The sequence below is a fragment of the Sitophilus oryzae genome, unplaced genomic scaffold, assembly GCF_002938485.1.
Source record: "Sitophilus oryzae breed Bouriz unplaced genomic scaffold, Soryzae_2.0 scaffold_1614_pilon_pilon, whole genome shotgun sequence".
NCBI classification, from domain to species: domain Eukaryota; kingdom Metazoa; phylum Arthropoda; class Insecta; order Coleoptera; family Curculionidae; genus Sitophilus; species Sitophilus oryzae.
In genome coordinates, this window is record NW_022146297.1 from 1,426,248 (window position 1) to 1,439,417 (window position 13,170).

Sequence of the window (13,170 nt, forward strand, 5' to 3'; positions counted from 1 at the left end):
TGATTTCAGCAATTCTAAAGTTGAAAAACTGAAAGTGATGCATTTCCGCACAAAAAATTTTGTGACATACTATTCAAAAAAGCCTTCCTTTTTATTTGCCCCCCCCCTAAAATAAATTCCTGTATCCGCCCCTGGTGGTGGGCAACGAGCTGGAGCTACCATTTTCGTATGTTTTATGGAGTTTTTCGTTTATGAGTAGAGATACAAAGATGCTGGTTTTCACATCACTGTACTACTTTTGGCTCAACTTTCGTTTAGCTGAAATTGGTTAAATAAGAAATAATTGTTTATTTAGTATTCCGAAGCCTTTTCGAATAGTGTCACAAAAATCTCTGCGGAAATTTGCATCTTTTTTCAGTTTTTCAACTTTAGCTACTTTCGTTTAGCTAAAATCAGTTATGTAAGAAATATTTGTTTATTGCGTGTATTTGGAAGCCTTTCCAAATAGAAAGTCACGAAATTTTTTTAGCGAAAATGTATCATTTTCAGTTTTTCAACTTTAGAATTGCTGAAATCAGGGCTACTTTAGTTTAGCTCAAATCAGTTATGTAAGAAATATTTGTTTATTTAGTATTTGGAAGTCTTTCCAAATAGAGTAATATAATTTACGCAAGGGTGGATGGGGAAGTAGAAACCGGCCCGGGAATAATAGGCAACCGGCCCAAATCCACAAAAACAAAATGACCATAACAAAGAAACATATTTTATTTATTAATACTTATATGTATAAGTGAGTGTTTCGCTTGTGCGAAAAAAAGCCCTTTTGCCTCCGGTTTTTTTAAAAAATTGAAATTGTCTTGATCAAAATTTTCATAAAGATCAATATTGGGTCGGACATCTGAATTTTTACTACAAAATGGCTCAGTTTTACAGGGTTCTACTGCTTTATTTCCATTATCTATAACAGTAATTTGATCTTGAATAGACTACGATTTTGAGAAACTTTAAGACTTCCTGATTCATTCAGTTAAGCTGGCCTAATCCTCTGTGAAATACATTATTTTTAGCTTTCAGGTATATACTTTCTTACACATTGTAGAAAGAAATTCTCTCTTTTCTGGTACAGCAGTAGGAGTAGCCTCGTCGAGTATACGTGTTTTTAACTGAATGAACCGCGGTCGCCATTAAAAATTAAAACCGTTGCATTTTTTCGGTCATTATATAGTTCTTATCACTTTTCCTCTATACTTTTGTACATTTAGCATCTTGTATGATAATGCCATGTCTCAAACGAAAAAAAACCTAGGCAATACCTAGGCAGTTAGGTATTGCCTAGGTTTTTTAGGTGTAGGCACATTTATATCCATACACATCCTGCCTAGGTAGCACTGGATATAAATGTGTTCTAAGGTAATGCTATGTTTACAGCCCATAATAAGAATATTTGGATTTTCCAGACATATTAATATTTTATTATCTAATCTAGTTTAAACCTTATTTAACTCTTCTCTGCTGTCTCAGTAATTTTTAGTAAATTAATTTTAGCAACATTTTAAACAACAATTTAGACTTGGCTTTTAGATCTCAGACTTGGCTTTTAGTCCGTCCCCAATTCAAATTATTCTTAATCTAAGATTCAAACCAAGCATAGAGATAGCCATCTTCATGTTTTCTCCGTCAACCGCAGGGTTCGCGTCAAATTCGTCTACCTTTTTACAAAGAGGAGCTCGAAAAATATTGCACCGAGACCCCCAGTTGTCAATCTACGCTACCGTAGATTACGGTACTACTATTACCTATTCTTAGTATACACTTAGATCGAGACTATTTAAATTTACCTAATGCTATTCATTTTTTTTTTCTGCTGCCAGTCAGTCATATTTATTAGTTATTAATAAAAAGAATAGTGCTAAAACTATACAGGGTGAGTCTTAAATAAGTGTAAATATTTTCAGGGCTGGTATATTTTGACCCAAAGAACACGTCTATGAGTTTTTTTTTGTAAAAAAAGATGTTAAAGGGCGTGCATCTTCTTTTAAAATTTTCCTGTATATTTTAAAAAAACTTTTTAGAACTTCCTGTTTTTACGCAAATTTTCCCACAGTATAGTTTCTTAATATCTGATATTACGGCACTCAAAGCGATGCAAATACAGAAAAATTTAGGTGGCTCAATTTTTTTTAAATAAATCTTTTTTTTTATTTTCAATCTTTAATTACTCAGTTATCGACTTATTTGAAACACGGTAAAGAGAATAGATTATGTTTCTTTTATTGAGATCTACCAGCCCTGAAAATATTTGCACTTATAAATCAACCTTGTATAATAAAAATCTTCAAACCGAACAGATGTTTATTCAAATTATAAGTGTCTCAGAGAAAGACATCTTACAATAGTTATTTTACAAATTGGTGTTTATGTTTAAAATCAACTGACAATTATACTGATGCAAATTGATTAGTTAGTTATGGAGTCACTAAGAATCTTACGTCACTTTAGTTAGAAGATTAACCATTTAATTTTTGCTAATCCAATCTTTTTTTGAGCTCTGATCGGGACCGGCCCACCGGCCCACCGAGAATTTTCCCGTTTTCCCATATGGCCCATCCACCCCTGAACTCACGAGAACTTTTCAGCGGAAATGCATAATTTTCAGTTTTTCTTTACTATACAGAGTGTCCCACAATTAGTGCGACAAACTCAAAAGGGCTGTAGAGGACATCAAAACAAATAATTTGAGTATAGGAATTAACCCGTGTCCGGTATTATTAAAATGAGCGGAAGGAAGTTGACTGGACGTGCACTAAGGTACCAACACGGACTGCACGCCTTACTATCAACTGCGAAGAGGCATTTGTGTCTTCAACAGAATAGACGGCACTTTGAGCAGCTTTTGTAAATGTTTTGAATAAATAATGCAACTTGAAATTTACGTTTCACTTCACCTCCTGCCAAAACGGCACATTTCCGGACATGGGTTCCTATACTCAAATGACTTGTTTTGATGCCCTCTACAACCCCTTTCAGTTTGTCGCACTAATTGTGGGACACCCTGTAGAATAGCTGAAGCTGAAACCAGTTACATAAAAACACGTTTCTGTTTCTCATTCTAGAAATTTTCTTAAACATAGACACGCAAAAAACTTCTTGCGGAAGTGATTCGGAAGTGCTCAAGATTTGAAAAGCACTCGGCAATTGGAATTCGTAAACAGGCGCGTTTTAGCTTACAACGTGTTTTGATTGCTTTGGTTTCTTGGTTCGTTTTTGTTTACTTTTTTGATGTATTGATGTCTAAATTATGGTATCTACTAGGTTAAGAGTCCATTTCACTAATCCGAAAAAGCAGCAAAATATCGGCATTTAACGTTTTATGTAAAACTGGCTAGGTATTTTTACACAAATGAAGAAGGAAATTAAAGATAAAGGATTATACTATGTCGGTATTGTAGCACATTTTTAGATAACTTCTTTATTTTTAAGATTTTGATGGTCAAACATCAACAAAATATACCTTATGTTTGGACTAAATTTTCTCGAAAATAAAGAAATAATTAAAAAGAATTTTGGTTTTTCGGGTTATTAGGCCGTCGTCGGTTAGAATTGCTTCCTAACGTTTCGCTAGCACGAGTGGCTAGCATCTTCAGAGGTGTGTTTGCTCCGATTGCTCACACTAGACTGATGCCTCCGCGTCGGCGTAGCGCGTATTTATGCGTCGGCGGAGGGGGCGTGGCTTGTTCGGGTGGTAGTTCTTCCGGAACTGGTCTACTTCTCTGTGCTGCTACTTTGGTCCTAGATATAGCTGGATGCCAAATTCTGTTAAGGTAGAAAGTTTCTTCCTTCCTGTTGAAATTATTTGGATGTTTGTGAATTTCAACAGCTTCCCTGACCAGACGAGGATGATATCCAGATGTTGTGGCAATGACTTGGGTGTCTTCGAATTGGATTTTGTGGTCACCATCTCTTAGAGCATGTTCTGCTACGGCTGACTTCTCTGTTTGCCCTAATCTGCAGTTTCTCTTGTGTTCCGTAAGTCTCGTTCCTACTGAGCGTTTGGTAGTTCCAATATATACGCTACCGCAGGAACAAGGTATACGGTAGATCCCTGCAGAGGATAATGGTTCTCTTTTTGTCTTTTGCTGGTCTTAAGCAGTCCCTTATTTTCGGGTAGGTTTGTATATGGTTTTGATGTTATGCTTCTTGAGAACTTTACCAATCCTATCGGTGACCTGGGAAACATATGGAAGGAAGGCCTTATTAATGATGTTTTCCTGTTCATTGGCGTCAGGTCTCCTCTGCCTAGGTGCCAGCGCCGCCTTTATTTCTCTGTCATTATAGCCATTGGCAAGAAAGGCTTTATTTAAATGACTTAGTTCCTCTTGGATGTGTTCATTAGCACAGATACGTCTTGCCCTATTTGCTAATGTTCCGATAATCCCCTGTTTTTGGCTTGGATGGTGATTTGATAGTTTGTGTAAGTACCGGTCTGTATGAGTGGGTTTTCGATACACGGTGATCCAAAAGGTCGCCATTTCTTTTGACAAGCACATCGAGGAAGGCCAGTTGGTTGTTTACTTCGGTTTCCATGGTAAATTTTATGCTCGGGCTCTGCGAATTAAGGTGATGAAGGAAGTCATCTAGGCTGTCACGTCCATGTTTCCAAACCACAAATGTATCGTCCACATAACGAAACTTATAAGTCTGGGGCTCCAGTAGATCCTCGATTTTGGACCTATAATCCTCAGACTTCATTACTACCGTAGCATTCCCCTTGTCTGCCGGTAAGACCAGAATGTCCTTGTCAGCATTCAGCGATTTTAGAGCCTGATGTTCTTCCCTCGACAGATTACTTTTTGGAGCCTTAGCAGTTCTCAATATGTTGACCGTTTCAAATCGGATTTCGTCTGCGATACTGTTAGGAAGGTTACGTATGGCAGCTTCTGTTCCGGCAATAATGTCTTGGATATCTGGATATCATCCTCGTCTGGTCAGGGAAGCTGTTGAAATTCACAAACATCCAAATAATTTCAACAGGAAGGAAGAAACTTTCTACCTTAACAGAATTTGGCATCCAGCTATATCTAGGACCAAAGTAGCAGCACAGAGAAGTAGACCAGTTCCGGAAGAACTACCACCCGAACAAGCCACGCCCCTCCGCCGACGCATAAATACGCGCTACGCCGACGCGGAGGCATCAGTCTAGTGTGAGCAATCGGAGCAAACACACCTCTGAAGATGCTAGCCACTCGTGCTAGCGAAACGTTAGGAAGCAATTCTAACCGACGACGGCCTAATAACCCGAAAAACCAAAATTCTTCAAACGATGGCCGCGAAAGCCTAAACTACTACATTAAATAATTAAAAATTCCGTTACAATACTAACAAAGATTGAAATTTTGTGAATACAGTGATAAATTATCTTTCTTCAAAATGTTTCGCTACATTTTCCATTCATCTTGTTTGTAAAAAAAGTAAATAAACTATTATTGTTTCAGGAAAATGGACAGGATTCAATGGCCAGCGATTTTTTGCCTTCACAAAATAGAGGTGATTATTATTCGTAAACAGATTCTACCTCTACACCAGACAAGTCCCCTAAACCACCCAAAAAAGGAAATGTTGGAATAAATTCATCAGATTCAACAAATATAGAAAATGAAGTATTGCAATCCATTAATAAACATGTTAAACGTCCTTCCGCCCGAGGAAGCCCGATTTGACATTTTTGGTCCAATTTTAGCAATAAAGCTGAGCGAACTAAAGAAATGGCAAATACTAACTGCGGAAAAATATCATAAATCATACATCATTTGAAGCGGAAATAGGCAACTTAACGCTCCCAAAAACACGGATTCATGAACCATGATCTTCCTGCAACTCGAAATTCTGCAACACACCAGCCACGACAGTTAAGTCACCAACATTGTGTCCTCCAAGACACCAGTTCATTATAGAATTATTGTTTTAATTAATTATTGAAGTATTCATAACAGTTCATTAGTGTAACATCAACTTCAGTCCTCCAACATACAGTATGGCACAAAAAGCAAGACCAACGCCAGTCTCGATCACCACTAGTTACAGATGTAACCAAGACCAAGACTAGCGTTTTATGTGCAAGACCAAAACCAAGACCTACAGTGCAAGGCCAGCATGCAAGACTCTTGCGGTCTTCCATTTTTTGTATCTTTTACTTATATCACAGCTTATATCTCATTTTTTATAGAGAATAACGTCGATAATTGGATAAAAATTGTGACTTTTTTATGACTTTTACCTCGGAATTCAATTACTGGGAATGAATTACTGTGAAACCTTCTATATATTGTGTTTTATAGATAAAATACTAACATGTTTACCAATTTTTTTTTCGTTGCTTTAAATTTTTTATTTTATTAATTTTAGTAAATTCTTAGTTATTTCCTTCTTCAATTTTTGATTTCTTTTATTTTTTTTTTCTAAGTAAATTTATTGAAATAAATGAATCTAATGCATAAGCTATACCTATTCTGCTTATATTCTAATCATTGAAATCGAATTATACAGGGTGGCGCCTCCATATACGAGGCGGTTTTTGCAAGGAGAACAAAAGTTTGTATTAAAGTGAAATTTTGTGAGCTTATGTAAGTCAATTTAAAGCATTTTCTAAAATTATATAGAGATATACAGGGTGTCCCCAAAGAAAGTTACACATCAAAGTTGTATTTTTTGTAATGGAACACTTTCATTAGAAAAGTATATGACTAAAATGTATAGTTTTTGAAATACATGCACCGGTACGAAGGATGTGCACCTTAAAACTGATGTATTTTAAAGTTTAATATTTTGTTCTAGTGGGCCGATTTTGATAATTTTTTAAGCAGTATGTAGCCAAACTATTTGACTTTTTAGTATCCCTAAATTAAAAATAAAAAGCTGTTAATTATACGAGGGAAAACAAAATGTTGATATCTTCGTGAAAGTTTGAAACACCCGTGGAATATGTTAAAACAGCAACAAATTTAAAAATAATTTTATCATCTTTTTTGGTTCATCTCATTAGCTTTATTTTTGTTGGAAATATTCGCTTTCGAAGAAGACACATTTTTTCGTAATTTTTACATCAGGCAGCCTTTGCTTTTGCTCCTAGTCAACAGATCTAGTAAGTTCTGCGCCCGAAGCAGGACTTCTTGACATAAGATTTGCTTCATTTAGTCTTCTTATAGTCCGTTAATTAATACGTACGTTTCTTAGGTGCAATTCATTATAAATTTGAAAAGCTGGCAAACGGCGGTTTCTTAGCGAAAAACTTACAATAAGTCGATCGTCTCAATTAGAAGTTCTCATACGAAAGTTCCTGGACGTCTAGATTGACGTCCTCAAGGACGTGGTCATAATTCAAAAACCACTCAATATACTTTATGGTATTAAGGTATTTTTGGAACAGGAATTGTGTAGCAAATTCACTTAACTAAACAAATATAAAGCATTTAATTTGAAAAACCAAAACTTTAGTGTAAAAATATATTTGACTCACCCTATATATCTATAAAAATATCTTTGAAATGTAAACTACCATTAAACGAATATTTTGTAAAAGGTTTGGAGTGAAAATCTCAAATAGGAATCCTGATACCGAGCTTTTTTCGGAACACGGAGCCATCTTGTTATAATATGTGTTTATTTAAATACTAAAGTGAAAGCAACGAATTTAAATGGGTATACTTTGTAATATATCTTATTAACAATACAATTCAAAAAGTTTTATAAAAATCCGTTCACAGTAAATGAATTCCGAGGTTTGTATCCCATAAGTCAACTTAAAGCACTCCACTATTGGTAACTGGATATTTTTTACATGAGAAATTACAGAATAAACTAAAAAATAGTAAATTGTTTTAATATTTATTATCAACCTTAAACATCATAAAAGCAAAAATATCAAAAAATAATATACAGGGTAGTCCGAATTGTATTCGGGAAACATCGGCAGCATATTCTGAATAAGTAAAAAGATTGTATAAATTTATGTCCTAAAATGGTTCCTTTCGGAGATACAGGGTGTAGAACTTTCATTTTTATTTAGATTTTTTCAAAATAATTTCTGAATTAATGTCGATATTTGGATAAAAATTAGTGTGTGGCTATTTTTTAACATGAGAAAATTAATTTAGATATCAATATGGTTTCTACTTGTCGGTGGTGCCACGTACACTTTTTAACTGGTTTGAAGAGTAATAACTTTTCATCGGTACCTGTATAAAACTACCGAGTAAAAAAATAAACATTTCTGCCATTTTTTACGTAAAAAAGGCAGAAAATGAGTAAACGTTCTAAAGATATTTAAAATTAAAATTATCAATATGTCATATTGACAAAGAATGTTGACTAGACAATTATTTGACTGAAATGATAAACTTGGGTTTTTATTTTTTTTAAAGATCTAGAATTTTTTTTCTAGAAAAAGTTAGGAAGATTTTTCTAGAAAAAATTATGGTGAAACAGTTTCTATTGTACCTTTGGCACAAAAACATTTGAAACCTATGATTTCAGTCTAATACCTATCTTGTCAAGATGTTCAATTTTTGTCGTTGACGATATGTATTGATTATTTCGATTCTAAATATCTCGAGAACCATTAGTCGTAGCGATATTTACCAAGAAACGTTTTTTATGTGAAAAACGGCGAAAAGGCATATTTTTTTACTCAATAGTTTTATACAGATACAAACGAAAAGTTATTACTCTTCAAACCAGTTAAAAATACTTAGGTGGCGCCCCCTACAAGTAGGAGTCATATTAACATCGTAATCAAATTTCCCATGTCACTAATTTTTATCCAAATATCGCCGTTAGTTCAGAAATTATTTGGGAAAAATCGAAATAAAAATTAAACTTATACACCCCGTATCTCCAAAACGAAGCATTTCAAACGAACTTATTTACTTAATTTTATCTGTAGAATATGATACTGAAGTTTCCCGAATACAATTCGGACCACACTGTATAATAGTTATTATAAACAAACATCAAATCTTACCAATAATCTTAGACTAATACTTTAAGCTACTAATACAGATTCATAAACATAACAACTATGAGTAATTATTAAACTATAAAAATAATATTATACATTGAATATATTATTGAATAGAACTTTAAGCTTAATCTGAATATAAAGTTAAAAAATCTGGATTTTAGACAATATAACTGTCTTTTACATTTAAATTTAACAAAATTATAATATATGAAAAAAATAGTACGATAAAAAGAATAAATCTGAAACAGCAAAAAAGATGACAAATATCATACTAGAAAAATACAATAAATGTTCATAAAATATAGAAAAAAAAATGGTTTTGTTCTATACAGGGTGGCGCACCTAATTCACCTCGGTTAATTACATACACAAAAACGGAATATTTTAAAAAAAATTATTTAATTATTTTATGTTTCTACATCTTTCCGTTTTTGTATAATTACCGAGGCGAATGAGGTGCGCCACCCTGTATACTTTATAGATGTATATCCAAAATTTGGCAAGATATCTTTGGTTGACGATTTTTTAATTATTTTACGTAAAAAAATTGTGATTATAAAATACTTCCAATTAAGGTATAAATAATATTCAACAAATCATTCTAATAAATCAGAATTTAATGCATTGAAAACGGCATAGATCATGAAACATACTAAATACTGTATACGTACACAAACCGTTAAACAGTAAATTGATATAATAGAGCCAAGAAGGAAAAATTAATTTTGGAAAAAATTAATATAATTATTTCTGTTCCTTAAAGTGCTTCTAAAATTCGACAAAATATCGTTAGTTAATGTGTTTTTTTAATTTTATTTGAACTTTACAAAATATTTCAGAAAGGTTAATAAATACTTTGACAAAATATTTGTAACAAAAATGCCAGTGGTTCAATTAATAAATAAATACATTTAATAAAGTAACATAATCGTAGAAGAAAAAATGTGGTTTTGCTGTATGCAGTTTTTAGGCGTATTTCCAAAATTTGGCAAGATATCGTTGATTAAAGATTTTTAATACTATTTGACATGCATATGCTAAATACAAAATACATACTTCATTTGGAGTACTAAATAATATTCAACAAATATTTTAATGAATCAAAAATTAATGCCTTGCAAACGTCATAAATCATGAAACACACTACATACTTATACAAAGCGTTAAATGAATAAATATAATAGATAAATTGATATAACAAAGCCAAGAAGGAAAAATTTCTTTTGAAAAAAAATTAATATAATTCTGTTCCAAGTATTTCTAAATGTGGACAAAATATAGTTAGTTGATGTCTTTTTTTAATTATTTGAATATTACGAAATATTTCAGAAAAGTTAATAAATACTTTGAACAAATTATTTGTAAGAAAAATGGCAATGACTCAATTAATAAAGGAATACCGTATATTCCAAAAAACGGCGTCACAATAGCCCTTGATACATTCTCAAAAATTATTGGTATTGGATGTATGTATTTGTATCAGATGTGCTTTACGTCATTTTTTTAATAAATGATAAATAAGGGTTAGCTCAACAAAAATTATCATCTAATATAATTCAGAACGTCACTCTGACGTCATTTTTCGATCGTTTCACATTTTAAATTCATTATTATATATGTGTAGGCTCGGTTTTTCCCGTGGTCGACCTACTAACATTAAAGTATATAAAAAAAAGTTTATCAGTTAATGTCGAAATTTGCATAGTATATACCTAAGTTATATACTAAATATACAGGGTGAGTCTTAAATTTAGGGGTAGTATATTTTGAACCCACAAAACACATACCTGTTGAATTTGCAAGCATTTTTTACAGTACGTCCCTGGATTGTCTTTACAAGAGAAAAGATCTTTGTATTATTGACATTTAGAGAAAAATACAAAGATTAAAATTTTTGCTCGTTCTGGTTAATCTCGTTTGCGCTTTTCCAAATTTCCATTCCGTTTTAGAGAAAATTAAGAAAACATGAAAATATAATTGAATTTTGTCCTGTTGTATCACATTTTCTGATAACTATTATTACCCCATTCCGTAGCAAGTGAACTAAATATATTTTGTTTAACATTTTAAAACAGCAAAAAACATGATGTTAATTAAAATTCTATCAATAACAATATACAGGGCGCACTGTGGTCAATTTTGTCAAATTAGCCGGAAAAAAATATTAGTGAAAATTACTTAACTTTGATTAATAACTATATCCGATTTTATATGTTAGGTATCATAAAATTACATTAATAATATAATTAATAAGAACAGGTCGTTATACAGGGTGTATAATAATTAAAAACTTGGAAAAGTTTCGTTATTTTTTATTTTAAATAGATTTTGGTCGCGATCATTTGCATATGTTAGATATTTAAAAATTATCATATTCTAAGAAGAATAATACTATGGATCTTACAGATTTTGCTAACAATTGCTTTTAAAAAATCAACAACCTCCAAGCGTTTAATCTGGGCAATACATTCTAAAAAATGGCCTGGACTTAACAGACGGACTAGGACGGTAAATTTGTAGGTTTGGTAAAGTTGTCTAATGGTTTAACTATCAACTTAACTTTATTTAAAACTGAAACCTCATAAGACTTATTTCTTCTAGTTCATTAAAAAAATGTATATTCTAATAATTAAAAAAAAAATCTAACCACATCAAAATTATTTACTCATATTTAATACTCAACAGAAGAACATTAATGTCAAAAAACTTACCACCAACAATTGCTCTTTCCATTTTAGATAGTATTAATGACATATAACTTTTTGCACGGAATACCCAAATTAAAAACTTTATTCATGTGCAAATAACAAGATTATTTAGTTTAGTTTGTCAACTATACTGCATTTTCAATCAAAATAACAGTAAATTCGCAACGACCTTTGACATATTTGTTAATGAAATGTTCTTAGCAACTATTTCAAAGCCTACTTATGGAGTTTTTGACGCCGCTTAGCCTCATCAGATTTTTTAATATTTTCCTGTTAATTTTTAAAAATTGACCACAGTGGGGCGGTCCGAACTGTATTCCGGAAACTTCGGCAGTTTATTCTACAGATAAAAATAAAGTAAAAAAGTTTGTATAAATGTATATACTAAAATACTGAGTTTCGGAGATACAGGGTGTAGAAGTTTCAATTTTATTTTGATTTTTTCCAAATAATTTCTGAAGTAACATCAATATTTGGACAAAAATTGGTGGCTGGGAGTTTTTTGACATGAGAAATTTGATTTTGATGTCAATATGACTCCTATTTTTAGAGGGCGCCACTTACATGTGTTTTAACTGTTTTGAAGAGTAATAACTTTTTGTCTGTACCCGTATAAAACAACTGAGTAAAAAAATTCCATTTCCGTGATTTTTTACGTAAAAAATGTCTCAGTAAAAATTCCTACGAGCAACCGTTCTCAAGATATTTAGAATGGAAGTAGTCAATACATGTCAAAATAATTGACCTAAAATAAACATGTTGAGTAGATAGTTATTTGACTGAAATGATTAATTTGGGAACTTTTAATTTTTTTAAATTAATTATAAATTTTTCTTCGAAAAAATGATGAAAAAACAATTTCTGTTGAACTTTTGGCACAAAAAACATTTCAACTATTTAGTCGATATGTTTATGACAATGATGAGAGGTATTGATAATTTCGATTCCAAATATTTCGAGAATCATTACTCGTAGCGATTTTTACCAAGAGATCTTTTTTACGTAAAAAAACGTCGTTAATGAATATTTTTTTAGTCAGTAGTTTTATACAGGTACGGACAAAAAGGTATTACTCTTCAAACCAGTTAAAAATATGTAGATGGCGCCCTCTAGTAGGAGTCATATGGACATCAAAATTAAATTTCTCATGTCAAAAAACTTTCACCAATTTTCATCTAAATATTAAGTTACTTCAGAAATTCTTTAAAAAATCGAAATAAAAAAGAAACTTCTACACCCTGTATCTCCGAAACTAAGCATTTTAGGACATATATTTATACGAACTTTTTTTACTTATTTTTATCTGCAAAATACGCTGCCGAAGTTTCCGGAATACAGTTCGGACCACCCGGTATATATCAAAGAATCAAAACGAAATTATATTACCATAGAAACGCGTTTTGATTTTTACGACTTTCAACTATATTTTCATGTTTTTTTTTAATTTTCTCCAAAAAGGTATGGAATTTTGGAAAACTATAAATGGAATTAACCTATGGAATTAAC

At 32.1% G+C, this 13,170-nt stretch overlaps 1 protein-coding gene across 1 annotated transcript; it reads right to left on the minus strand.

Annotated features, from left to right (window-relative positions):
- Positions 1–3,605: 3,605 nt before the first annotated feature.
- Positions 3,606–4,469, minus strand: LOC115880083. The gene is made up of 2 exons (XM_030897214.1): positions 4,151–4,469; positions 3,606–4,042 (listed from the first exon to the last, which is right to left on the minus strand). The coding sequence occupies exons 1-2, from the start codon at positions 4,467–4,469 to the stop codon at positions 3,606–3,608; spliced, it is 756 nt and encodes a 251-aa protein (XP_030753074.1).
- Positions 4,470–13,170: the final 8,701 nt, after the last annotated feature.

Coding starts and splice junctions, on each gene's coding strand:
- LOC115880083 (XM_030897214.1), bottom strand. CDS start 4,469: ATGGCGACCTTTTGGATCACCGTGTATCGAAAACCCACTCATACAGAC. Junction 4,043..4,150: donor CCAGGTCACCGATAGGATTG/GTAAAGTTCTCA, acceptor TATCCTCTGCAG/GGATCTACCGTATACCTTGT.